The 27,370-nt window shown below is 42.1% G+C and overlaps 1 protein-coding gene across 6 annotated transcripts; it reads left to right on the top strand.

Moving 5' to 3' along the window:
• snx9b (sorting nexin 9b) lies at window positions 1–27,370 on the top strand. 6 transcript variants are annotated; one of them, XM_029746559.1, is made up of 20 exons: window positions 1–369; window positions 7,405–7,491; window positions 8,055–8,129; window positions 9,280–9,396; window positions 17,325–17,402; window positions 19,026–19,191; window positions 19,632–19,667; window positions 20,263–20,386; window positions 20,674–20,761; window positions 20,912–21,037; window positions 21,240–21,357; window positions 21,539–21,669; window positions 21,808–21,911; window positions 22,001–22,104; window positions 22,188–22,265; window positions 22,390–22,466; window positions 24,695–24,784; window positions 25,044–25,158; window positions 25,307–25,398; window positions 25,780–27,370. In XM_029746559.1, exons 1-20 carry the CDS (start codon window positions 358–360, stop codon window positions 25,825–25,827), a joined length of 1,866 nt encoding a protein of 621 aa, XP_029602419.1. In that variant the 5' UTR covers window positions 1–357; the 3' UTR covers window positions 25,828–27,370. The 6 variants fall into 6 exon arrangements, with proteins under 6 accessions (XP_029602419.1, XP_029602490.1, XP_029602561.1 ...); XM_029746630.1 differs by having other exon boundaries at window positions 2–369; window positions 20,677–20,761; XM_029746701.1 differs by lacking the exon at window positions 19,632–19,667 and having other exon boundaries at window positions 4–369.

Raw genomic sequence — 27,370 nt, 5'->3', positions numbered from 1 at the left:
CCCTATCTTTCCGGTTTCTTACTACCGGTAGGCTTCAGGAATCTTGCTCCCCGGGCTTTGGAGTCAATTCAGCTATTTACCCGCTATAAAGAAATGTCAAATTTGTGTTGACGGAATATACACAATTGGGATTGACTGTCGCGGATTTTTTCGCACTCAACCATTTTAGCTGTCTCGCTCAGGTTTGAGGTTAAAGGGCATCTTGTATTTAGTGATGTATTAAAATTTGTTCTGCGACGACTCGCCCAAGAAGTGCCTTGTTTTCGCCCAGTTGAGCTGCGAGGAAATGTCTGGCTGAGGATTTGTAACCCACGAAAACCTTGGCCCGTTTTGTAATGATAGATTAATGCACCGACAATGGCAAACACGGTAGGATGACATCTTTACAGAAGTGTTTTTTTCTGAAAGCTGGCGATCTATCCATTTTGAATTATTTTAGCACCAGAGTTAGTCGGAGAATATCAGGGCTGGGAGAGTTCTATTTTCAGTCTGGCGCTCACCTCGAAATGTGTTACATTTGTGAACTATTTCACAGGTATTAAGACAGGGGAGAAGACATTTTATTTTCTCTGTTGTTTGTACTTCAAAATGGCTTAGGAACGCTTTTATATAAACATGGAAAATATGTATCATTAAGAAGTGTCTTGTGACATTTTATTACCCTTCCAGTGCGGGTCATTTCTTTACGCTAAGAACTCTGGGAAGTGTAGTGCTTTGAGCACAGAACTTTGTGGCAGAGGGTGAAAATGTTAAACGCTTTGGTGTTAACTTATTGATACGCGTAAAAGCGCACTAAAGATAACTAAGGTACCAAGCTACTAACGTTGCACTATGCATGGTACTAGGTAATCTATAGCTGTTATAATTATGTGCAAAATGCTACGATGAGGCTAGGCGTGAAATAGACTAGCTTGGAATGAAAGGGAAAGGCCCATTCGTTCTAATGAAGGATTCCTCCTCTAACATTCTATAACGGAGCATCCTAGAATTCAACTGTCTAATGGAGCATCCTAGAATGCTGTCTTTTGAGTTCATCTCTGGTGATTTCTCTTGAGACTGCATGCTTCCTTTTGGGGTAGCGTTTGAAGGACAGAAATGAAATTGATTTCACATTCTAAGGAATCTTGACTCTTTGGTTCCGCCTTTCTATGGAGTATTCAACAGAAACATGTCAGCCATTCCTGTACTTTTATCATCAGCAAGAGGATGTAGGCTACACGAAGGCCACATCAAATAGATCCTGTTATATAGCCTAGGTTCTGCATTCCTTTTTATGGTCTGTCCAGACATTCCAAAGAATGTTGGCTATTTGCTTCCACCCTCTCGTCTCATTGTAATCCATTCTATGAATCATTAGGAATGTTGTATTAGCCAACGCGATTCTCTTCCATCAGCTTCAGTGTGTAGCCTAGCTGTAGATCCAGACACTGAGCTAAAGAGCACCCAAAAGTCTTCTGACAACTTGCATTGATGCCAAAACTGACTGACTCACTCTGTCTACGGTATCATTCTTTCTTCCTCCCCCTCTCTGTCCCCTGTCTTCTCCCGGCCTCGTGGAAGCTCTGTCCCCCGTCTTTTCCCGGCCTCGTGGAAGCTGGCTGGGAGGCTAACATTAAAATAGACCTCTATTCAGAGGCTGACGGTGCTAGACAGACAGACAGACAGACAGACAGACAGACAGACAGACAGACAGACAGACAGACAGACAGACAGACAGACAGACAGACAGACAGACAGACAGACAGACAGACAGACAGACAGACAGAGGCATTTCCATCGAAAAGGACCCATGAGCACCAACATGTGAAATTCATAGGAGCATATCAAATTGGGTGTCAAATGAAAGTATATATTTGAGAAATGAAGGCATAGATATGTTTTTCAACCATTTTCCATCCTAAAAATTAGGAATAAGTAAAGGTTTTGATTTCTGGATAAACAGATTCAAAACTTGTATTAGAAAACATCTACCAGAAAGTTTTAAAAGGTATTAGAAATAGATAAAGACCGCTGCCAACTAATATCAACACTTATATTTCGTTTTGGAGAAATTCCTTACCTTCTGTAAATTCAAGACATATTGCCTTGTGCCTTTAAATTCCATTACCAAAAACCCACATACTGTATCTTTAAAATATTTTCTAATTTCATGCCCTTATGAAGAGGGACGATAATGAAAGTTCATAGAAGTAACAAATACAGTGCCTTCAGAAAGTATTCACACCCCTTGACTTTTTCCACATTTTGTTGTTACACATTCTGAATGTAAAATGGATTACATTTATATTTGTTTTGTCACCGGCCTACACAAGACCAGGGAAGTTTTCCAATGCCTCACAAAGAAGTGCACCTATTGGTAGATAAATCAAACATTGAATATCCCTTTGAGCATGGTGAAGTTATTAATTACACTTTGGATGGTGTATAAATACATCCAGTCACTACAATGATGCAGGCATCATTCCTAATTCAGTTGCTGGAGAGGAAGGAAACCGCTCAGGGATTTCACCATGGTGACTTTAAAACAGTTACAGAGTGTAATGGCTGTGATAGGAGAAAACTGAGGATGGATAAACAACATTGTAGTTATTCCACAATAGTAACCTAATTCACAGTGAAAAGAAGGAAGCCTGTACAGAATAAAAAATATTCCTAAACATGCATCCTGTTTGCAACAGGGCACTAAAGTAAAATTGTAAAAAAGGTGGAAAAAGCTATTCACTTTTTGTCCAGAATACAAAGTAATGTTTTGTGGCAAATCCACGTACCACTCTCCATATTTTCAAGCATAGTGGTGGCTGTGTCATGTTATGGGTATGCTTGTAATTGTTAAGGACTGGGGAGTGTTTCAGGATAAAAAAAAAAGAAACAGAAGGGAGCTCATCACAGGCAAAATCCTATAGGAAAGCCTGGTTCAGGGTGCTTTCCACCAGACACTGGGAGATGTGCGCCAAATCTACACTGGAGTTGCTTACCAAGAAGACAGTGAATGTTCCTGAGTGGCCGAGTTACAGTTTTTCCTTAAATCTACTTGAAAATCTATTGCAAGACATAAATGGTTGTCTAGCAATGACCAGCAACCAATTTGATAGAGCTTGAAGAATTTTGAAAATAATAATGGGAAATGTTTCCCAATCTAGGTATTGAAAGCTATTAGAGACTTACCCAGAAAGACTCACAACTGTAATCGCTACCAAAGTTGCTTCTACAAAGCATTGCCTCGGCTGTGCATGCTTATGTAAATTAGATATTCTGTATTTCATCTTCAATACATTTACAAACATTTTTTAAAACATATTTTCACTTTGTCGTTATGGGCTATTGTGTGTGTATATGGGTGAGAAACTCAAATGTAATCAATTTTGAGTTCAGGCTGTAACACAACCAAATGTGGAATCAAGTCAAGAGGTAGGAACACTTAATTAAGGCATTGTAATGGAAGACCTAGAAATTAGTTATAATTTTACTGATAATTTTATTCATCTTTGTTTGAATTATTAAGTGATTCATTACTAAATTGTTAACGGAATTACCAAAAAATCTGTAACGGAATTACTGCAACTGAATTGGCTAAAATGGGAAATCATCATAGTCAAAAAACCACAGTTGGGTTACCTGCTACTGTCCTCCCTTCCACTGGCATACTGTTATGTTCAGCTCATAGGGTTACCTGCTACTGTCCTCCCTTCCACTGGCATACTGTTATGTTCAGCTCATAGGGTTACCTGCTACTGTCCTCCCTTCCACTGGCATACTGTTATGTTCAGCTCAGAATTATTTTCTTTGAATAATCTAAAATACAGCACCAGTCAAAAGTTTGGACACACCTACTCATTCAAGGGTTTTTATTTAATTTGTACCATTTTCTACATTGTAGAATAATAGTGAAGACATCAACTATGAAATAACACATGGAATCATGTAGTAACCAAAAAACTATTAAACAAATCAAAACATATTATATATTTGAGATTCTTCAAAGTAGCCACCCTTTGCACACTCTTGGTATTCTCTCTACCAGCTTTATGAGGTAGTCACCTGGAATGTATTTCAATGAAGTGTGCCTTGTTAAAAGTTAATTTGTGGAATTTCTTTCCTTAATGCATTTGAGCCAACAGTTGTGTTGTGACAAGTTAGGGGTGGTGTACAGAAGATAGCCAGAAGATATTTGGTAAAAGACCAAGTCCATATTATGGAAAGAACACCTCAAATAAGCAAAGAGAAACGACAGTCCATCATTACTTTAAGACATGAAGGTCAGTCAATCCTGATAATTTCAAGAACTTTGAACGTTTCTTCAAGTGTAGTCGCAAAAAGCTTTCAAGTGCAATGATAAAACTGGCTCTCATGAGGACCACCACAGAAAAGGAAGACCCAGAATTACCTCTGCTGCAGAGGATAAGTTCGTTAGAGTTACCAGCCTCAGAAATTGCAGCCCAAATAAATGCTTCACAGAGTTGAGGTAACAGACACGTCTCAACATCAACTGTTCAGAGGAGACTGTGTGAATCAGGCCTTCATGGTCGAATTGCTGCGAAGAAACCACTACTAAAGGACATCAATAAGAAGAGACTTGCTTGGGCCAAGAAACATTAGCAATGGACATTAGACCGGTAGAAACATGTCCTTTGGTCTGATGACAAAAAAATCTCAAATTTGGGTTCCAACCACTGTGTCTTTGTGAGACGCAGAGTAGGTGAACGGATGATCTCTGCATGTGTGGTTCCCACCGTGAAGCATGGTGGAGGAGGTGTGGGGGTGCTTTGCTGGTGACACTGTCAGTGATTTATTTAGAATTCAAGGCACACTTAACCAGCATGGCTCCAAAGCATTCTGCAGCAATACGACATCCCATCTGGTTTGCACTTAGTGGGACTATCATTTGTTTTTCAACAGGACAATGACCCAACACACATCCAGGCTATGTACGGGCTATTTGACCAAGAAGGAGGGTGATGGAGCGCTGCATCAGATGACCTGGCCTCCACAATCACCCGACCTCAACCCAATTGAGAGAGTTTGGAATGAGTTGTACTGCAGAGTGAAGGAAAAGCAGCCAACAAGTGCTCAGCATATGTGGGAACTCCTTCAAGACTGTTGGAAAAGCATTCCAGGTGAAGCTGGTTGAGAGAATGACAAGAGTGTGCAAAGCTGTCATCAGGGCAAAGGGTGGCTACTTTGAAGAATATAAAATATATTTTAATTTAACACTTTTTTTGTTCACTACATGTGGGCGTCAATACAGACCCTGGTTCAATTCCAGGCTGTATCACAACCGGCCGTGATTGGGTGTCCCATAGGGTGTCTCACACTTGGCCCAGTGTTGTTAGGGTTAGGGTCATTGTAAATAAGAATTTGTTCTTAACTGACTTGCCTTTTTAAATAAATAAATAACATGATTCCATATGTGTCATTTCATAGTTTTGATGTCTTCACTATTATTCTACAATGTAGAAAATAGTAAAAATAAAGAAAACCCTTGAATGAGTATGTGTGTCCAAACTTTTGACTGGTACTATATGTTTGACAAGTTTGGACAGTACAGTACTGAGTACAATACAGTCAGTAGAGCACTGTCGAATACGGTACTGAGTACATTACAGTACTGTACAATAGTGAGTAGGGCACAGCAACACAGTATAGTGAGTAGAGCACAGTAGAGTACAGTCCAATGTGGATTAGTACAGTATATTGGACTGTATTGAACTATGCTCTACTTTACTGTACTGAACTCTACCCTACTCTGCTGTGCTGTATTGTATTGTACTCCACTGTACTCTACTGTGCTCCGCTGTGATGTCCAAAGTTACAGATCAGGGACCCATGATGTAATTCCGTTACCGTAATTCTGTTGCAGGGTGTACATCCAGTTCACTTACTGTAGTTCAATAACCAAAATATATATTTTTTTACTCAAGGTGCCATGTCATTGCTGACACACCATTCTTTCTGCAGACATCTTTGAATCTTAATTTAGAGTACATAAAAAATATGGTCCCATTTAAAACCTGATGGAGATTTTACCGTAATTCCATTTCCAAAGTTTGTGTTGGCACAGTTCTTCCACTAAATTAGTTTTTCTAACATTTTCTGTGGAAGTTATTAAGTTGTTGGACTTTGAAATCAATTGTTTTTTTTTTTTTTTTTTTTTGAGTACATTTGAGTACAAGTGAAAAAACTGAGTCAATGTCTAATTCCGTTACCGTGGAATTACCAGACATTGCTTCAGTCTGTCTAATCGATACGCTAGCTGCCCAAGCACTGATGTAGCTCTGTGAATTCTACATCATAATGACAATAGCATTCCCTCTTCTGTCCGAGACTCTCATCCCCCCTTTTATCTTCTGTACATAGCATAGGCCAGGAGGTTTCCCTGACCATGTGACCTAACCAGGAATAACTCTTGGCCCTAGCTATGGCTTCCTAACTCTCCCAGAGGCCTTTCATACTGAAATGCTACAACGTTCTTTGTAGTTACTGCTGTAGCCTTGGGGTTACCAATAGACCAATCTGTGCAGAGGTCAAGCTGAGCTGTCTAAAAACAGCGTCAGTGAAGAAGTGAAAAGGGTTAATCTTGGAGTGATATGATCACTTGTTTCTCTCTCACTTCCCTCTTAGAGAGGCGTAGAGGAAATTGGGGGTGGGGGGGTTACTGTTTCTCGAAGGAGCCCCTTGTCACGAACACTGTTCCCACTGTCAGATCCCCCCTGCACATGCACTATTTCTATGGGCACAAGCTCTGTTTATCTCACAAACTGTTCACACCCCTCTTGTTGGCGGAGAGAACATTTAGCAGGTTTAAAGCTTATTTCCTTTAATTCTACACATTTTGTCATGGGGTGCATAGAATATGTTTCAATTTTTAAGCTAATTCTGCACATTTTGCCAAGTCTAATGTGTATTCATGTGATATTTGAGTGACTCAAACATTACAACAATCTATGGGCAAAATAACTTTGACATGGGCTAGTTGATCTGGACATTTCTGACAAGTTCTAAATGTCTCTCTAAGATATGTAATGACTGACATGACAAGAGGAACTGATGATGCACTACCCAATTTTGAAATTCCACCTTGTGCATTTTACTATTACAACTTCCAAGAGTAAGTTTATAACCCCCCCCCCTGCAGTTTGAGAACCACTGGTCTAGTGGACTGAGTCACTAGGGTGAGTTGAGGCCGTCGGAATGGGCCTATCAGGGTTCAAGCTCTGTGTTTGAGATGTATATACAGGTGCTGAGGTTGAGTCAGCACAGCAGAAGTCCTTGGCAGCAGAACTAGTTCAGCTTGTTTGAGGTTGAGATTTCCTCACTCCACTCCTCAGCAGATAAATGATGATGTGTGTCTGTGTTTGGCCTGATTGCCCTGGCCCTGATTGTGTTGACTCTTGTTGTTTCTCTCAGGCACAGGTTTTGTATGACTTCACTGCTGAGCCTGGAAACAACGAGCTGACCGTGAGAGAGGGAGAGACAGTCACTATCACCAATCAGGTGAGCACGTGACTGACCCCCCCCTTCATTAGCCCGTTTCTCTCTTTCTATACCTATCGTTACCCATCTCTTTTTCGATCGCTCTCTTTCTCTTCCACATATCTCTCCATCTGTCTCTGTTTTTGTCCTCATACAGTATCCTTTTCTCTCGAACCCCCCTTCTCTCGTGCGCGCTCTTCCCCCCCATCTAACTTTCTCTCATCTTTCCCCCTCACACCACACTACGCACATCATCAGTTCTGTGTGCATTTATGTGAGTATAAAAGTATCATGTTTTGCTGGCTCGCCTATATTCTGTGTCCCGTTTGAATTACATCAGCCCTGTAAAGTCACATGATCAATATCTCACATGATCCCATAGACAATAAAAGCTCCTCTCTGTAGTATGATGAGCCAACGTGATGTCACTGTTATCATGTGGGGACGGCAGTTCAAAGGTCACTGCAGTGACTGTAACTGTTTCATCATCAAATCTGTCATCAGCCAATCACGTCATATCATGAAACCCACTCTCTCCTCACAAGGCCAATCACAGACTCTCTTATTGGTGTGTTTTGTTTCAGGGTGTTGGAGGAGGCTGGATAGAAGCACAGAATTCCAGAGGAGAGGTTGGACTAGTGCCAGAAGACTACATTGAGGTTAGGGAGTGGCTTGGAGTGTTGTCGATGGAACTGGCTTCATTTACACTTTATATCAAAGTCTTATTCCTGCTCATATATTGTTTCACCGTTTTTAAAATCTTCTATGTATAATTCACTTTTTTTTTTACCAGTTGCAATCACCATGTAGCCTGAACCTGTAGTGTAACTACAGTGTTACTACATATGGATAAGCAGCTTGTCTAGTGTTACTGGGATTGTCAATGGGAAAGGGCTCAGGGTTGTGGAAGGGGGTCAAGGAAAAGGCAGCACTCGCCAAGTCTCTCTGTTTTTGGGGAACCCGGACAGGATATACCCCCTTCAGGACTGGGGGTTGTATCACTATGTTGATGTAATGCAGTGGTGTAGGGAGCCTTCTGAGTGGTGTGTTTCTGGGATCCAGTATCACCCAGTATGGGAGGAGTCACTCTGGTCTTCTTAAAGCCAAGACAGACATGTGAGTTCTGTCCAGTCAGTCGATGGCAGAGAGAGGAGAGGTCTGCTAAACAGTTTAGTCTTACTCCAAACAGCACCGAGTAGTCACAGCAGTAACAGATCACGCTGTGTGTGTGTGTGTGTGTGTGTGTGTGTGTGTGTGTGTGTGTGTGTGTGTGTGTGTGTGTGTGTGCTCAGTGCTTACTTTCTTTATTCACAAGATGGAAGTGCGTGTTTGTTACTATTGGGCAGACTCCCACCAGCTATTTGACCCTTAGTTGCCTCCCCAGCTGTCCTAGACAGTTTTGGTTCCACACAGGATCATAATATTCCCATTGACAACTGATATCCACATGCTGTTATTGTTCTCTTCAGTGAAAACAGCAGGACTAAAGTTCACTGTGTCTCCAAAGCAAGTGGTTTCTATCTCCGTACACCAGACTACAATCTGAGGGGGAGGTGGATACAAAACAGGGCTACTACTGAGTCTAAAGAGTTAGTTAGGATTTGTTTTTGTTTATCAGTGTATGGCTACTCAATTAGTTTCACTATACCATTTCAGTGGCCTCCCCGGTGGTTAGCCACTCAACCTTCTATAAATCAACCATAACTTGAGCTTAGAACTTGAGGGTGTAAAATGTGGTTGTTTGTAAATATGTTTCTGTCTCTCTCTCTCTGTCTCTCTCAAATGTAAATGCTTCTCTTCTGTCTTCAGCTCCCAGGAGGAGGGGGAAATGTAGGACATGTAGCTGCCCCAGTAGCCGCCCACGCCCCAGACCTATCGTTCTTTGACGCCTTCGCTGCCCCAGCCAACAACACCACTCAGAACCAGGTAGCACACAGAAGTAATGACATGTTTATCCACAGTGAGAAAATATTTCATTTCAAATAGGAGCTAATGTCTTTTAAATCATCATAATTGTGGTGTAACCTCATGTCTCTGTCTGCCTCTGGGTTTTTGTCCCAATACTTCTTTATATCATTCTTCCCTTGTCTCTTCTCCTCTGCTTTTACATGTGACTCAGCCCTTACTAATTCTTATCACTCTATACTAGTCCCTCCCTGCTACAGTGGCCTCTGTGCCAGCTAGACCACAATGCACTGCTCCCAACGATCCCATGGTGGTGTGATGTTTTGAGGGAAAAAGATAGCAGAATGCAGAATTGAGGGATTACCTCAGTCTTTTATTAATGGAATGAATATTATTCTACCCATCCGAACCTCTGAAATGAAGAAGCAAGAGCAGCTGCCGTAACTATTTCTGCACGGTTGTGGGTTTTAAATGATCCCTATTTTTAGATATTGGTCTAGGACTCAGCAAAAGACAGGGGTTACATTGTGTGATTGTGTATGTATTGAAAAATACAATAGAATGTGAGTATGAGTGAATGGAGACTACAGTGCCCTGCAAAAGTATTCACATCTCTTGGGTTTAATTTTGTTACAAAGTTGGATTAACATTTATTTAATTTCCATTTTGTTGTCAATAATCTACACAAAATACTCATGTCAAAGTGGAAGAAAAATGATATATATTTTTTGTAAATTAATAAAATAACTATACTATAGTCATTGCATAAGTATTCAGCTCCCTCAGCCCATACATGTTAGAATCACCTTTGGCAGCAATTACAGCTGTGAGTCTCCCTGGGTAAGTCTAAGAGCCTTCCACACCTGGATTGTGCAATATTTGCCTATTATTCTTTGAAAATTCTTCAAGCTCTGTCAAGCTGTTGGGGATCATGGCTAGACAGCAATTTTCAGATCTTGCCATAGTATTTCTAGCAGATTTAAGTCAAAACTTGAACATTCACTGACTTCTTGGTAAGTAACTCCAGTGTAGATTTGGCCTTGTGTTTTAGGTTATTGTCCTGCTGAAAGGTGACCTCCTCTCCCAGTGTCTAGTGGAAAGCAGACTGAAGCAGGTTTTGCTTTAGGATTTTGCCTGTGCTTAGCTCCATCCTGTTTATTTTAATCCTGGAAAAACTCTGCAGTATTTGCTGATGTTAAGCATTCTCATACCATGATGCATCCACCACCATGCTTGAAAATAAGGAGGCAGTTACTCAGTGATGTGTGGTGTTGGATTTGCCCAAAGGCCAAAACTTGTATTCTTTTGCCATGTTTTGTTTTCAGTATTACTTTAGTGCCTTGTTGCATACAATATGCATGCTTTGGAATATAATTATTTTCTATGTTTGTGTTCTTCTTTTCACTCTGTCATTTAGGTCATTTATTGTGGAGTCACTACAATGTTGATCCATCCTCAGTTCTCTCCCATCAGTCATTGAACATTGTATCTGTTTTAAAATCACCAATGGCCTCATGGTATCATTCCCTGAGCAGTTTCCTTCCTGTCCTGCAGCTCAGTTCAGAAGGATGACTATCTTTGAGGTGTCTGGGTAGTTTAATACATAATGCACAGCATAATTATTAATTATACAATGGGTGGTTCTAATACTGAATGCTGATTGGTTAAAACCACATTCCAGCCGGTGTCTATTCCACAAGTTACCACCGGCTAAATCAATAACTTTAAAATGCCCGTTTACACTGTAAGTTAGCCGTAATTTGGCTAGCTAGCAAGCAAGGGATAAGAACATTGCCAGCCAGTATGGCAATGGAACATTTAGGACGAACGACTGGGTCGTGTCCATAGATACAGAACAAAAAGACTGAAAGACTGGGTCACGTCTCTGGCAACCAAACCAATAGAACGAACGACCAGCCGGCTTGGGTAGCAACCCTTGCCCTCGACTTTGTCTCGGGCCTAACAACCCCCGTGCCAATATATCCTCCAAACACCATCTTCGAGGGCATTATCACTTAAATAGACCATGCTTAAAGAGATATTCAATGTCTGATTTGTTAAGAGAAAGGGGGATACCTAGTTAGTTGTACAACTGAATGCATGCTGACCCCAATAAGTTGACTGTTTGATTGTTTGGTTGATACGCTGTTGGTCGGCCAAGATTTTTTTTTTGTCGAGCAGTAGCAAATGTATATTATATTATTTTTGTATTTATTTTTTATGGCATACTAGACACTTGTCTTACTAGGCACGCACCCATAGAGGTGAACTAATCGATTGCAGAGGCCATGGGGATGGCACAGTCCAAGAAGAAGGGGAGTGTGGCTAAGATGCACAATGCACGTCTCTGTCCAGAATGCGCTCTCTCCCGCCAATTATGCAGTCAATATATTATTCCAGTCTTTTACTGTTCTCATTGTTGGAGTGGACACGTTGTTTCCAGAGTGCACAACCTATGCTACACTTGTGAGAAACACTTTTTGGTTCATTTCATTCCACTTACAAGTTGTCAATTTAGTCATTGTCTTTTGTTTGGAGCGCTCCTGTCAGTGTTGATTACCCATAGAACTAGGCCTATAGGCTACCTGGCCTGCGCACTAATGTAGGCATATAAATGTGCCAATTTGAGGATCTGATAGTATTTCTGATTGGCTTCACGAACCACCAGTAATGAACTGTGGAGCTTCTCAAAGTAATGTTTTCCTCACCTCAAACAGCAAACAAGCGAAGTCTGTTTTTACATCCATTGAGAATGACAATAGTTCCTCAGTGTATTTAAAAAATCTTTCCATCTCTCTCCCTTAGGATATTTATTTTTATTCAAATATTTTCTACCTGCAGGCTGCAATGGTTTATTTGTTGGCTTTATAGGGTATTTTTACGTAGTTGGCATGGTACTAAATGGTAAGATAAATTGGCATTCCACATGAGACAGCGGGAAGAGGATGGTTGGGTCAGGCTAAGGTTTTTTTTCTTCTGGTTATCTTAATCTCTGACTCCCTCTTTAGTCATTTGTGTCTTATTTCATCAAACAGTGGGCTTAAAGCGTCAGACAAGCTCAATGTGAATTTCTAGTTGATTTTATTAAAACACAAAGGGTGTGTCTAGGGCTGTTGCGGTGACCGTATTACCGCCACACCGGCGGTCACAAGTCATGAAGGCAGTCAAATTCCACATGACCGTTTAGTCACGGTAATTAGGTTTCTCCAAGCGCTGATGCTGCTGATGGTCATTAGTAGCCTACCAAACTTGCTAACTGCCTGGTACTCAGCACTCTATTGTCACTCTAATTAATCTGACATCAATGTAAATGTAATAGAAAATCAAATAAAACATGGGGGGAAAGCGTCCTCTCTTTGCTTTTTAAGTGCATAGATGACATGTATTTTTCCCGCTGCCCCTGTGCGTGATAATGGTCCATTCTAAATCAAAACAAATGTCACACATGTATTATTTAGTATATGTAAAGACAATATTAAATCAAGAATAGTCTGATGGGTGACAATATTAGCCTATCACTGATATGATATATTATCACTTGTATATTATCACTGATGCCCAGCATCAGAAGCAATGACTTTTTTTTGCGACTTTTTCTAATCATAGTCGCAAACCTCATGTAGCCTAGCCCATAGGCCTATATGTTTTAAAGGTTTGTATCACAACTAAAGTGGCCAAATAACTTATTAAAATGATGCACATTAATCTGCTTTAGTAGTCCCTAACGTGTGAGTTTCAAGTTTGGGGAAGATCATTTTCACCATAAAAATGCACCATTTATAATAAAAGCATTACATGCATAATTGCATTTTGCGGTCACTTTTGATAATGGGGTTTTCCCGCTATTGGAAAATTTGCACTTATAGCCTACTACCATGTGCGCATTGCAGCGCTTTTAATGTGAAGAAATAGCCTAATAGTTTATCAACATTTTAAGCTAAACATTCTGATCCGTTGCATCAGCCACATTGCATAAACAAAAAAATGATGCTAGTGGTTGTATTAATTTGGGATCTATCACATCCCACAACTGTCCCAGACTATGTTTGGAATATTTATTTATTGCACAAAACAGAATAGGTCAACTTTTGTACTATGGGGGATAGTAGATTGACATAGGCTAGTGCTTTTGCCGTTCGTTAGGCCTACTCATCTTGTTGGCTGATGAAAAGTAAATGAGGACAGTCTATATTACATGGATTTATTGTGTCAGTGTAGTCTATATTACATGGATTTATTGTGAAGGTGTAGGCTATATTACATGGATTTATTGTGTAGGTGTAGGCTATATTACATGGATTTATTTGGACTTTTTAAAATGGCTTGTAGGCTATGTGTGGAAGCCAGGAGATGCTAAATGTGTTTGTTAATTAACAGTCAATTGCTGTGAGACCGACAGTTATTTGCTTGACAATCACCAGCTGACCAAATTTCGTGACCGCCACAACCCTAGGTGTGTCCAATGTTCCCTCAATTGTTTTCCGGCACTGAGCAAATTTCAGGTATGCCCGAGTGCAAACTTGAACGTTGTGAAAATTCTGTTCAACTTCCAGTGCGCGTTTACTGTGAACACTGAGGCTGTACCTGCTTTAAGTTACAGTTTTAACAGTGGACATGGCTATTTCATCATGATGTAGGCCTGCCTACCAGAGTGGCATAGCATCAAAAACAATGGAGAAAATGCATCCCATAACATTTTAACATGGAAATCATTCAGCCTACAGTAGCAGCCACAGGCCTACATTCTATGAGACTTTTGAAAAAAGAGCATGCAGGGCTTGACATGAACCTGTTTATCCACTTGTCCTTCAGACAAGGTGACTGAAAGTGTTGTGTGATGCAAGAAACCACTTTACCAAATAAAATGCATTATTATTCCCATACCGTTATTACAGAGAATCAGACAAATTATGCTACCCTCTGTCTATTGGCTACTTAGCTTATTCGAGACTTTCTCAAAATACAACACTACTTGTTTATGACAAAAAAAAGCTCTTTACCTGACTCGCTTTTCAAAGATGTCTAGAAATGTACACATTTTGTGCTCTTGTAGGAAGCAATCACTCCCCTATTGCTGAGTACAAATGATCTATAACTGGGCTAATAACTCACTAACTAGCAAAGGATATGAACAAAATGTGCACAAGTGGCTACATGAAGCTCTCACTTTGATCTCAAAACAAGCGCATCAACTCACGACCACTCATGCTGTAAACACAGTCCAGTTCAAAGTAAATGGCACAGATCCATATGCAGTGCATTCAGAAAGTATTCAGACCCCTTCACTTTTTCCACATTTTGTTACATTACAGCCTTATTCTAAAGTGGATTCAATTGGTAAGGAAAAAAAACAATCTACATGCAATACCCCATAATGACAAAGCAAAAACAGTTTTTTTTAAATGTTTGCAAATTAAACTGAAGTATCACTTTTACATAAGTTGAAAGACCTTTGTCATCGATTACAGCCTAGAGTCTTCTTGGGTATGACGCTACAAGCTTGGTACCCCTGTATTTGGGGAGTTTCTCCCATTCATCTCTACGGATCCTCTCAAGCTCTGTCAGGTTGGATGGGGAGCATTGCTACACAGCTATTTGCAGGTCTCCCCAGAGATGTTCGATCGGGTTCAAGTCCGGGCTCTGACTGGCCCACTCAAGGACATTCAGAGACTTGTCCGGAAGCCACTCCTGCGTTGTCTTGGCTGTGTGCTTAGGGTCATTGTCCTGTTGGAAGGTGAACCTTCTCCCCAGTCTGAGGTCCTGAGCGCTCTGGAGCAGGTTTTCATCAAGGATCTCTCTGTACTTTGCTCCGTTCAGCTTTCCATCGATCGTGACTAATCTCACAATCCCTGCCGCTGAAAAACATCCCCACAGCATGATGCTGCCACCACCATGCTTCACCATAGGGATGGTATTGGCCAGGTGACGAGCAGTGCCTGGTTTCCTCCAGACGTGATGCTGCCACCACCGTGCTTCACCATAGGGATGGTATTGGCCAGGTGATGAGCAGTGCCTGGTTTCCTCCAGATGTGATTCAGGCCAAATAGTTCAATCTTGGTTTCATCAGAACAGAGAATCTTGTTTCTCATTGTTCGAGAGTCCTTTTGGTGCCTTTTGACAAACTCCATTTGGCCGAGCGTCTTGGTGGAAAATGCTTTATTCAATCAATTTTAGAATAAGGCTGTAACTAAGAACATTTGAAAAAGTTAATATGATCACACCAGTAATAGATTCGTTGTTGTATTACTTGTGAAGCACAGCTGAGTAAGCATTTAAATAATTCACTTTTTAATTTTACTGGGTTGATGGTGCCTGCATCTGATGGTCAGTCTCAGCAGAGGGAGAGAGCAGCAGACTGAGGGTCCGCCTCTCCACATCCCTCCGCTCTTCCTTTCCTCCACTGACCAAAAAGGCGCACTGTCTTCCAGCTGATGGCGAAACTCGAGTCGCACCGCATTATTTCTGCCTCATCCACAGATTCATGTTGTTACTCCTATGAACAGAGAAAGTTAAATATTCCTCGATATTAAAAAAGACCCAAGCTGTTAATAATAATAATGCAATCCTATAGATACACTTTCCTACTCATTCATTACTGCTGCAGTGCTTGTTGTAGCGCTGAGTGGAAATAGGAAGAACGCACATTTTATGGTTTATAAAAGTGTTGAATACAAAGTGTTGACAGTGCTGAGTAAGAACTTAAACATGAACTCATAAAAACAGCAGCTCTTTGCTGTATTCGGTGACAGTCTCTCTCTAGTCATGGTTTTGAAATCTCACAGTATCAATTTTACTGTAGCTTTCTTTTAATGCCTGCTACCTTACTGTAGACACAGTCATCTGAGCCATGTGATTGGCCCGCGGTAGACCTATAGTGCACATCATTTACTCTCTGGTCGTGCCGGGAAGGCAGAGTTTGTACCTTCAAACGCATGAAATGGTTCAAAATGGCAACAGTTCGCCTACCTGGCGCAGGGAAGCTAAATCGGGTGCACCTACCGCCAACAGCCTGAGACAAATACAATAAAAAGAGGAAAACAAGGCTTTATCCTTGTTTGTTGTTACAGAAATGTTTGGCGATCGACTAGAAATGCCTTGGAGATCGACCAGTCAATCGTGATCGACCTGTTGGTGACCACTGCTCTAGAAAGTGAAGTTTAATCTTGTGCTTCTCTCTGTGGGCTGGTATTTCAGTGCGGCAGTCCCGGAGGAGCTGCGTGGCAGTCTTGGGCTACTGTGCGCACGCACACGTGCAGCTTAGAGGGCACATTGGGTGTGTCTATATATGCAAAAATACATGTTTTAAAATTTTGACCAATCGATTGTTTGAAAGAACAGACTACTTCCAGTCGACAATTTTTTTATTTATTCTTTGTTGTTGTCAGCGACAGCCCTATATTTGTTACCCATCTACCAATCCTATTATTTAATGCAAAGTGAATCCATGTAACTTTTTATGTGATTTGTTAAGCCAAATTTGACTCTTGAACTAATTTAGGCTTGCCTAAACAAAGGGACCGAACACTTATGCAACAACTATATTTTAGTTCTTACATTTTGTATTCAGAATTTTTTTTTTTTACTTATCCACTTTGTTATTACAGAGTGTTTTGTGTATATTATTGACAAAATATGACAATTAAATCCATTTTAATCCCACTATGTAACACAATAAATCCAAGAGGAATCCAAGGGGTCTGAATACTTTTACAAGGCACTGTATGCTAGATGCAAGCTATTTATTTTTCTTGGAAAATGGATAGCTATACAACTGTGAAGACATGGTACCCCTATTATAACTTAGAGGGGAGTCAACAACAAGAACACCAAATTACTGTCTCTCATCAAATATTCTTACTTCACTGTGGCCCCTGCTTGGGGTCCGCGTTGCCCAGGTTACCCTTCACTCGCAGGCGCTTTGTGATGATGTCACCCTCTCTCCCCTCAAGGTGGATGTTGGGGCCTGTAGTCCTCAGCCGGACACCCCCGACACCCCGGCCCCCCCTTCCTCCTCTTCCCCTGACGAGGTAACCAGCACCGAGCGGTGGTCAGGGGCACGAACATGGCCCCGTCCCCCACCTCCCATCTCAAATCTTCCCCCCTGCAACCCCCACCCACAGCTCAGCCTGCAAGAGCATGATCTTACATTGTACCACCCCCACCCTCTCCTACACCCCACTCCCTAAACCAGGGTCCACTTACTTTCTGCCCATCAAACTACAACTGACCTGGAGCCAGTTAACAAGGGTAAATGTTAACTGGAACCTCCAAATCAGAGGCCAAATCAGGCCTACTGACCCCCTACACCTCCAGATACGCATCCCATCACAGATGAATGAACATGATCAGCACATCTCTGATACAACATGCACCGCTATAGATCAATGTTTCTTATTACCAGCACTAAACACCAAACGAATGATCTCAACATTCACGGTTCCCTATAACCAATCAATTATTACAGTGATCAGTGAACAAGCTCTCCCACCAGGCAAGAGCCAGCAATCATTTGTCTCAATTCTACCATTGTTTTTATATGTTGTAAACTAAGTGTTGGACAATTCAGCAGAATAAGTCAAAACTCCTGCAGTTTGTTCTGTGGTAACACACTACAGCTGCTATGAGCCTGTGTCCCCCACCACTCTGGTCCTCTAATGTACTCTCTCTCCCTCTGTTTGTTTTGTGGCTTACTGTAAGTAGCCTATCATGGAGATGTTTGGTCAGCAACTTCCTATCCAAACGCACACACACACACACACACACACACCATCCACACAGGGCTCTCCAACCCCATCTTGGAGAGCTACCGTCCTGTAGGTTTTTCGCTCCAACCTTAATCTAGCGCACCTGATTCTAATAATTAGCTGGTTGATGAGATGAATCGGGTCAGTTACGACTGGGGTTTGAGTGAAAACCTAGAGAAGGGTAGCTCTCCAGGAACAGCCCTGAACTACACACACATGCTTGCGGCATAGCCAACGTCTGCCCCATACGCATGGCATGCCGTCGTCCTGTGGATTGTCTTGATGCAAAATTCTTCTATGGTCTCAGTGAATGAAGTACTGACTGACTGACTGTAGAACGCATGAGATGTGTGTCTGTTCTGCTTGTGTTGTCCTTCACCACATGTAGTCCTCCAGCCATGGAAATTACTGGGAGAAATGCTTACAGTGACATGTTGCATCCTGCCGTGCCTTGGCATGATCCGAATGGTACAGTGCAGTGCGTCACAATGCCGGACTTGAATACGAGGCATGAATTTCTCAATTATTTAGATAAGCGTGACAGTGGCATTGTGCGAGAGAGATGTTTCTGCATCATTTTGTGTGACGTGAGGAAACACGCTGTACCTTCAAGTCCAGGGTTCAACTTCCGTACCATTCAACACACAATCACACGTGAGTGTGTTGCCTGACTCTGTATTTTGAGTGGGATGTGTGGGGAGGGAGTCTGACAGGTAAGGGTTGGAGTGAGAACACCATCTGTCCATTTTTCTCAAGCAGTCTTGTATTCAAATTTCTATCGTGAAGTTATATACCCTGTCATTTCTTTCCCTGACAAGTCATTTAAAACCAGTATTGGTTGATTTGTTAAAAAGGCTGTCCTCTACCCCTACCTATTTTTCTCTCTCCTCTCTCTCGCTCCTCTAGGCGACTAACGGTAAAGACCCGTGGTCGGTATGGAACCAGGACACCACGGGAGGTTCCTCCAACAACTGGGCGGCCCAGCCAGAGGGCACCATTACAGGCAAGAGTGCTGCCGCTGACCCCTGGGGCTCCACAGCACAGAGCCATCCTCAGGCCTACCAGGGCCCAGGTAAGAGTCACTGTTCTAAAGGGAAATGAGGGCCCCTTTATGGACCTTAACACTTTGGTAATAATTTGCTAGTAATACTGTAGTGAACACCTACTTTAGCAAGTTTCTGGCAAAAGACTTGCAGAAAGATGTCTCCAGAAAATATTTTTTCCCCTTGTTATACCTCTTTTTAGGAACTTTATCCATTGTTAATATGTATGTTTTGGGTTAAGAATATAGCCTTTGGCATACATGAAGAGTGGTGTTTTGCAATGTATTTTCTAGGTGTGATCTTAAACAGGGGAGGGTGATGTCATCGATAGTTATGAGATCACTTGCCTTTGCAGAGTTTTTGCTGGCTTTGGTTTTTCACTTCCCGTTTTAAAACTATTTATATCCTGAATAAAGAAGTGACTGATTGAATGAATGAAATAACAACGTGCCTCTTTTTCCTTCCAAAGATATCTATCCATATCCCTACCTTATTGACTGGTCAGGTATCCCACCATGCATTGCCTGCTGGGAGGGTTTCCCTGTTTGTGCGAGTGTTGACTGTTTTTTGTTTTAAGAAAATGTCTGGCATGTGTATAACCAGTACATTTACATTATTTTCTCTATTGCAGGCATGTGTTTGCATTGTGTGTATTTTCTCTCAAGAAAGCTATTCACAGTATTTATAGCTTAACATTTAATTGGTTGGTTTTGAGGATATATCTAACTGATTATCTAGACTGATATAATAGGTTTGTTGTTTCTGTTTGGATACATACTGTACAGTATATTTATAATTTTTCTCTCAAAACATAGCACGGGGTAGTGCAGTGCAGTGGTTTTCAAACCTCTCATCGGGCACCCAAGCTGTTTCGTTGGAGCCCTGAAGTAGCTCACCTAATTCTCTAATCAAGGGCTTAATGATTAGTGATTGGAATCAGGTGTGCTAGCTCTGGAATAAGAACGTCTGGGGGTCCTCGGAGAGGTTTGAAACTCGCTGGTCTATTGCATGTTCTCTGATCTCGGTTTTAGGCTTTTTATGCTGTATGGTCTCTCTTCCATGTATTTGGTTACTAAGGGTGTGTGTGTGTGTGTGGGTAGGAGCGGAGGAAGATGAGTGGGATGATGAGTGGGATGATGTGAAGTCAAACTCTGAGTCTGGAGATGGAGGGGCCATCCAGAGAGGAGGGGCTACTGGCTCCTCCATGAAGATCTCCCTCAACAAGTAAGACAGCTGACTACTACTCCAAACCATCACACTGAACCCACAAACACTAGCCATGACCTAAAGACCACTTTTACCCAGATTTTACCCACGGTCATAAACATTGAGTCAATATACAGTTTGGCCATCTTAGTTTGCGGTTTAGAATCTGAGACGTTTGGTGGAGGATAGTTAGCCCAACTCTGTTAAACCATTACCGTTGGATTTCCAGACTGTCAAGTGTCCCTTTCTACCTAACCCCTGACACTTAACCCCTGACCTTTACCCCCTGTGTGTTCCTCTTTGAGCAGGTTCCCCGGGTTTTCCAAGTCTGGTCCTGAGCTGTTCCTCCTCTGCAAGCAACCACCCAAGGGAAAGGAGAAGATAACCATCTATGTGAGTTGGTGGAGGACTTTCATCAGTACTGGACATTGAATGGAGTGTGGTTGGCTGTGTTGTTTAGCAATTTTTTGTACTGTAGTCTTTTCAAATTGCTGTAGGATTTATCTTGTAGGATTTAGTAGGGTTGTCTCTGCTCCTTCTCAGATGGGGGAGGTTGGTCCAGTGTGGTCCTATCCAGAGGCTCAGCTGGACTGTGTCGTAGCCGACCCCAAGAAGGGCACCAAGATGTACGGCCTGAAGAGCTACATCGAGTACCATGTCATACCCAACGTAAGTGTCTGTGGGACCACTACTAGCATCAATGTGAATGGTCATTAATGTTTCTGGCTCTATCATTTCTAGGGACAGATACATTGTCCAGATGCCTGATATAACAAGCTGTCTCAGAGAAAAGCTGCAGTTGCCAAAAGCCAAGATTATGCCAACCCATTGGCATTATAGTGCATGTTAACTTTGTGTGATTGGTTTGCAGACCACAAACAGACCCGTCAATCACCGATACAAGCACTTTGATTGGCTGTATGAGAGGCTACTGGACAAGTTTGGTTCAGCCATCCCCATCCCCTCTCTACCGGACAAGCAGGTCACAGGTGAGAGACTGACCTGCTAACCTCTCGTCTTCTCTCCTCCACTGAGAAACCTTCTGTCTATCCTATACGAGAGGAGTTCACTTAATGTAGGAAGGTATATGGGGAGCCTGGGGTGCTCCTTTCAATGCACACCGCTTATATCTGCTCCCTCTCCCTCCCTCCCTCCCTCCCTCTCTGCCAGGGCGTTTTGAGGAGGAGTTTATCAAGATGAGGATGGAGAGGTTGCAGGGCTGGATGACCAGGATGTGTCGGCACCCTGTGGTCTCCAACAGCGACGTCTTCCAACTCTTCCTGACCTACAAGGACGAGAAGGTACAGTAGGAGTCTTCCTCATCTTCCTCCCCCAGGAACAGCAGAGGGGTGCCGTATCAGACTGGACATGGAGCTCTGACTGTACAGGACTGGTAGTGACACTGAGGATTGGCTACTGAGCACTGTGTGTTGTTGCAGGACTGGAAAACAGGGAAGAGAAAAGCAGAGAAAGACGAGGACGTGGGAGTGATGATCTTCTCCTCCATAGAGGCTGAAGCCCCCGACCTGGACCCCATCGAAGTGTGAGTGACATCACACCACTCTGCAGCAGACATACACAATATGAAATGTTATGGGGTGTTTTCCTTAATTTGTTTCCATTACGTAACAGGGAGCAGAAGTGTGATCAGTTCAGTCGTTTCACCAAAGCTATGGATGATGGTGTGAAGGACCTACTCACAGTGGGCCAGGAGCACTGGAAGAGATGCACAGGACGTATGTATACACTACATAAACACTACACAGCAGCTATGCAGCCTACATAGTTATAACATGACCGAAACTGTGTGTGTCCTCAGCTTTGCCCAAAGAGTACCAGAGGATTGGCAAGGCCTTCCAGAACCTCTCGTCTGTCTTCACCAGCAGTGGATACCAAGGTAGGCCGGCTTGGACAGACATTTACCCCACTAAATGGGATATATATGGATCTCCGTATGTTTTAGTTTGTTCAATAGAAGTGTTGTTGCGTGTAATGTAAAAAACATGTTCTTGTATCTGCAGGAGAGGCCACCCTCACCGATGCCATGACTTCAGCAGGAAAGACCTATGAGGAGATAGCTCAGATGGTGGCTGAGCAGGTACAGTACCAGTACAGAAGTGTCATAACCTGCAGGTGTCTCTCTTAAACCTGTATCTCCTCTGGGTTAAGGAAAAATCTCAAACCAAGTTTATTCACCCACTGGGTCATACAGCTGCAAAGACAAAGCAGGATTACACAAGCACATATATTTATAACCTCCCACTAGGCAGGGTCAACTCCTTGCACATCTAGACAGCCAATACATCTCTGTCGCTAGGCAGGAACTTAATTGGTTTCTCTCACTGGTGTAGTCATGGCCCTTCCTGATGCTAGAACCTTGGTGGGTGTGAAAGTGTATGTGTGTGAGATAGGACTGTAGTAGGAGGCTTGTTGTGGTGGGCCCCTCTGGCCCCCCTCCCAGAGGTTTCTTCTCAGTTCATCTGTTGACTTAACCTCGAGCCGAATTCCAGAATATGAACTTTCTGCACTTCCCCTTGTCTCACTCAATAACTTTCTATACACCAGATTCCTATCCACCCTTCATTGACCCCAACATATACATTCCTTGTACATGTAAAGTATCAATAAGTTTTAGTATAGTAAAATGAATAAGTGTATTTCAAGCTAGAATCCAACAATACGCATACAAAATGATTCAATTGATTAAGAATCATCGAGGATGAACACAAAAAAGCACAAAGGTCTATGACTTATTTCCATTGTGGTCCTCTTTCATGATAGTGTTTGGCATAATGTGGCAGGATAAAAAATATACATCTAAATTGGCAGGTCAATTTGGTTACTTAGTCATAAGAACACAAAAACATCCAGTTTACACACTATACACAAAGGAACTCTATTTGGTCATCATCTTTGGGCTAGGATCGATTGCTCACACAAGCACACTATCCATTAAGTAGGATTTCACCTTCCTTTTAATGCTACTCAGAGTGGGAATAGTTTTAACACAGACACATTATTCCACTCAGATGCTGCTGAAGAGTCAGTCTCCTGTTGAGAGTGTAGTTGCTCAAGGGCTGTAAATATGTTTTAGTATTTCAAAGGAAATGTGTGCTATACGTCAGACGTAGCCTTGTTTTTTTTTTTTGTCTCAGTTGTTGTTGAGGCCTTGGAATCCAAAATAAGCCTTTGAGGGAATGTATGCTAGTATACTTGAGGAGCAGCTTTGGGTGAGGGGGGGGGGGCAATTTCCTGTTGCTCTGTATACTTCCTGTAGCCCCAGAGGCCTTGTGCTCTATTCCCATTCCTTTGGTCTCTCTTTTCTCTTCATCGCCCCAAGCTGCTCCTGTCTGATGTCACTTCCTGGATGTCTGCGTGCGTTTCCTGTGGCCTCACAGTGTCTGTTTTATAACCTAGTTCTGACCTTCTTTTGACCCTTTCACTAAGCATCCTGTGTGTGAGGTGTGTGTTATCTGAAGGGAAGAGGTCAAGACTTTTATGATTACTCCATGACATTAATTTAAAGCCAGCAGCACTAACCAGAACAAAATATGTTCCCTACATTCCTCTGACAGTTCAGTTGATCATAATGTTTGAATATCAGTTATACTTATATCTATGATATATCTAGACTTATATCTATGATGGTGTAGTGTGGTTTGTACTGAAATCAAAGCCCACCCTGTTTTTGATGTTATCGCAGCAGCGTCCACATGGAGGACTCATTTGGTAAGCATGTGTTGCTCCAGTCCAGAGGTTTCTGTCCTTGGTCCAGACTCAGACTTCTTTTTGACCTTTTGACCTCCACCAATCATTAGCATTAGCTGTGTAGTTCCAGTCCTGGGTAGTTACTAGCACTCAGACACAGTGCTATATATATGTGTGTGTGTGTGTGTGTGTGTGTGTGTGTGTGTGTGTGTGTGTGTGTGTGTGTGTGTGTGTGTGTGTCAGTTCCCTACCTTGGTTATCTGGTAATGTTTGGATGGATGTGTTATGGATCTCTCCCATGACCAAGCACGTCTTTGTGGGTGTTGTTTTCCCTCCATGGTTCTTTATTATCTTTGTTTTTGGTCATTTTTCTATCGTTTTTTTGTGGTTTCCTGTTTTTTGCTATTTGAGACATTGCTATTACATTTCTTTCTGATGATGTCACAGTTGTATTATTGTACTCATCTTGTTCATTGGCTTTTCTGGCTCAGTACCAAAAGTGTAATGTGAATTGGCTTTTGCTCTGTTTGCAGGGGATATTGGGTTGTGCGGGCGGCTGTGTGTGTGTGTGTGTGTGTGATTGATTGATATCTAATTGTCCATGTTCTCTCCCTGTAGCCCAGGAAAGACCTGCACTTCCTCATGGAGAACAACAATGAGTACAAAGGCCTTCTGGGATGTTTCCCTGACACCATTGGAGTACACAAGGTAGGCTCCTACAGGGGAGGGAGGGAGGGAGAGAAATAGATATTCACATTATACTGAGCCTAGGGCAGAGGAGAGAGAGCGAGAGAATAACAACCATATGAAAATAACATTGCTAAAAGAACAAAACCATTTTATTTTGGTTAGGACCTACAGTGTCTTTGCTATTAATGTAGATCCATGTTTAATCCAGTATAGCTGTAAAGTTGAATCCCTAGGATTTTTTGCAAAACTGAAGACTGCTCTGTCTTTTCACTGTTAGGCGGCCATAGAGAAGGTGAAGGAGGGAGACCGGCTGGTGGCAGCTAGCAAGATCACCCCTCAAGACAAAGTGACCATGGCTAAACGTGTTAGCACCATGTCATACGCACTACAAGGTAAGGCTACTGGGCTAATGCTAAATGTGTTAGCGATGGTTAAATGTGCTAACACAAGGTACTATAAGCCTATGGCATATAAAGAGATGGTTCCATCATCTATACCATATCATGTGACAGTGGATTTCCTGTTTTCTCCCACCCACAGCTGAGATGAACCACTTCCATAGCAACCGTATCTATGACTACAACAGGGTGATGCAGCTGTACCTGGAGGAGCAAGTAAAGTTCTACGAGACGGTAAGAACAGTCGTCCAGACCACCCTGTACAAAGAAACATTCTCACATAGCCAGAAAACACAATTTTAGCTAAAATGTCAGTAGCTTCTTCTCAAATAGAAAACCTATGAGTTCTTTGCCTGAATGACAGTGGATCTCAAGCAAATGAGTATTGCTAGCATTGAAATTATATTAATGAATGGATCATTTCCACATGCTCACATGCAATTGTCTCCGACCCTGGTCACAAGGTCTGCTATGAGAGGGACTGCTATGAATAGATGCTTCTGTACATACAAATAGTAGTCCATCAACAATGCACCAATCTGATTAATGTTTTTATTTAGACATTCAGCACATGGCTTTCAATGGGATTTTTCTCTTTATTCCTGGTTTGGGCAGATTGCTGAGAAGCTGAAGCAAGCACACAGTCAATTCACCACAATGTAAACCTGCCTCCTAAGACTGAAAATGCAAGAAACAGCTTTACACCCAAGAGATCTCTCTTTTTCTTTTTCTCACTCTGTTGCTTTTTCCCTTTGCGCTCAGTGCAATTTCATTTCCTGCAGTCGTTAGCTAATGATGCTAATGTAATCTGTTTTAAACAGTCTAGGAACTGTTTAGGAAGAGGTGTAGACAGTCGAAACCCAGATGGGTGGATTGCAACAGTGCCTGATGCACAGTGGGTGCCACATACAGCACCAAACAGCCCAGTCCCACAGGAAACAACACTGACTACTTCCTGTGTCTCAGGTCAGGGTAACATGACAAACATTCAGGCCCTCATTGAACATATTGCACAGTTAAGCATTGCCCTCACTGCCTCAGTGATTCACTCAAAATGCAGAGGTTAAAGCGCAGCTCTCTTCCACTGGCAAAGAGGATACTGTTTGCATTTCCTTGTTTGACTGAATCCATGGGCTAGTCATGACTTCCTCAGTTCCATATTATAGTAAACCTACAGTTCCCTACCTTGGTTATCTGGTAATGTTTGGATGGATGTGTTATGGATCTCTCCCATGACCAAGCACGTCTTTGTGGATGTTGATTTCCCTCCATGGTTCTTTATTATCCCCTGGTCATCTTTTGGACCTTACCCCAGCATCACAGCATTTTTTAATCACAGCATTTCAACAGAAATGGTGTTTATGATTTTTCAAGTGATTGAAACACACACTCACAGTTCAGAGTAGAGATGTTGCATTATGCCTTGTCAGTTAAGTTCCAGCAGATATGAGAGAGAGTGTGTCACCACACCCCTTGCTTGTGAGTGTGTCTGAACACTGCTGGCAGTGCCCCGCCCCTTCCTTCACCCACTTCCTCGATCTCTAACAGGAAGCTCGACCCTTTCCTGCCACTGTGCCTTGTTGACGTTCTGTAGAAAATAGAACTGCATGCTTCACTCATTCCCCCCTGTCTGATTTTTATTTTACTATTCAAAACATAGAGCTCTGCTTTTCTCCCTTCTGGAAGGACAGATTCCGATGGGGAACGTTAGAGGTTATGCAATGGGAGCCTACTCCTCGTCCATGGAAGCCAAACATCAGCGAGCCAATGCTTCTCCCAAAGCCAGTGCCAAACATGGTGGCTGGGTCCCAATACTCATAAATTGCTTCCTTGTTTTCTTTCCTTCAAAAACAGCTGAGCGGTTTCACAATATTGCTTTCACCTATCAAATCCTTACATAGCAGTGGTTAGTAAGGAAATGTGTTAAGACAATAGGGACACAGCCATGCCTTTATCCAGGTGTCTATGACAGCTCTTCTCTGCCTCACTCCACTTAATACCGCAGTGCAATCATCAATCATTATTTAATCTCCCTCTTTCTATTCTCGTCACATAAATACAAATACATTTATATTCTATCTGATGCATGCGCTTTTTGGTTGTTGAGGTATTATTTTATGTATAGAAATATTTGCGATACGTTGTCACCCAGAAAGAGGTCAAATTGAAGTTTGATTTAATAAAAATGATTTGTACTCTCCGTGTA

This window comes from Salmo trutta, chromosome 1, assembly GCF_901001165.1.
Source record: "Salmo trutta chromosome 1, fSalTru1.1, whole genome shotgun sequence".
Lineage (NCBI taxonomy): Eukaryota > Metazoa > Chordata > Actinopteri > Salmoniformes > Salmonidae > Salmo > Salmo trutta.
This window is presented reverse-complemented; position numbering and strand designations above follow the sequence as displayed.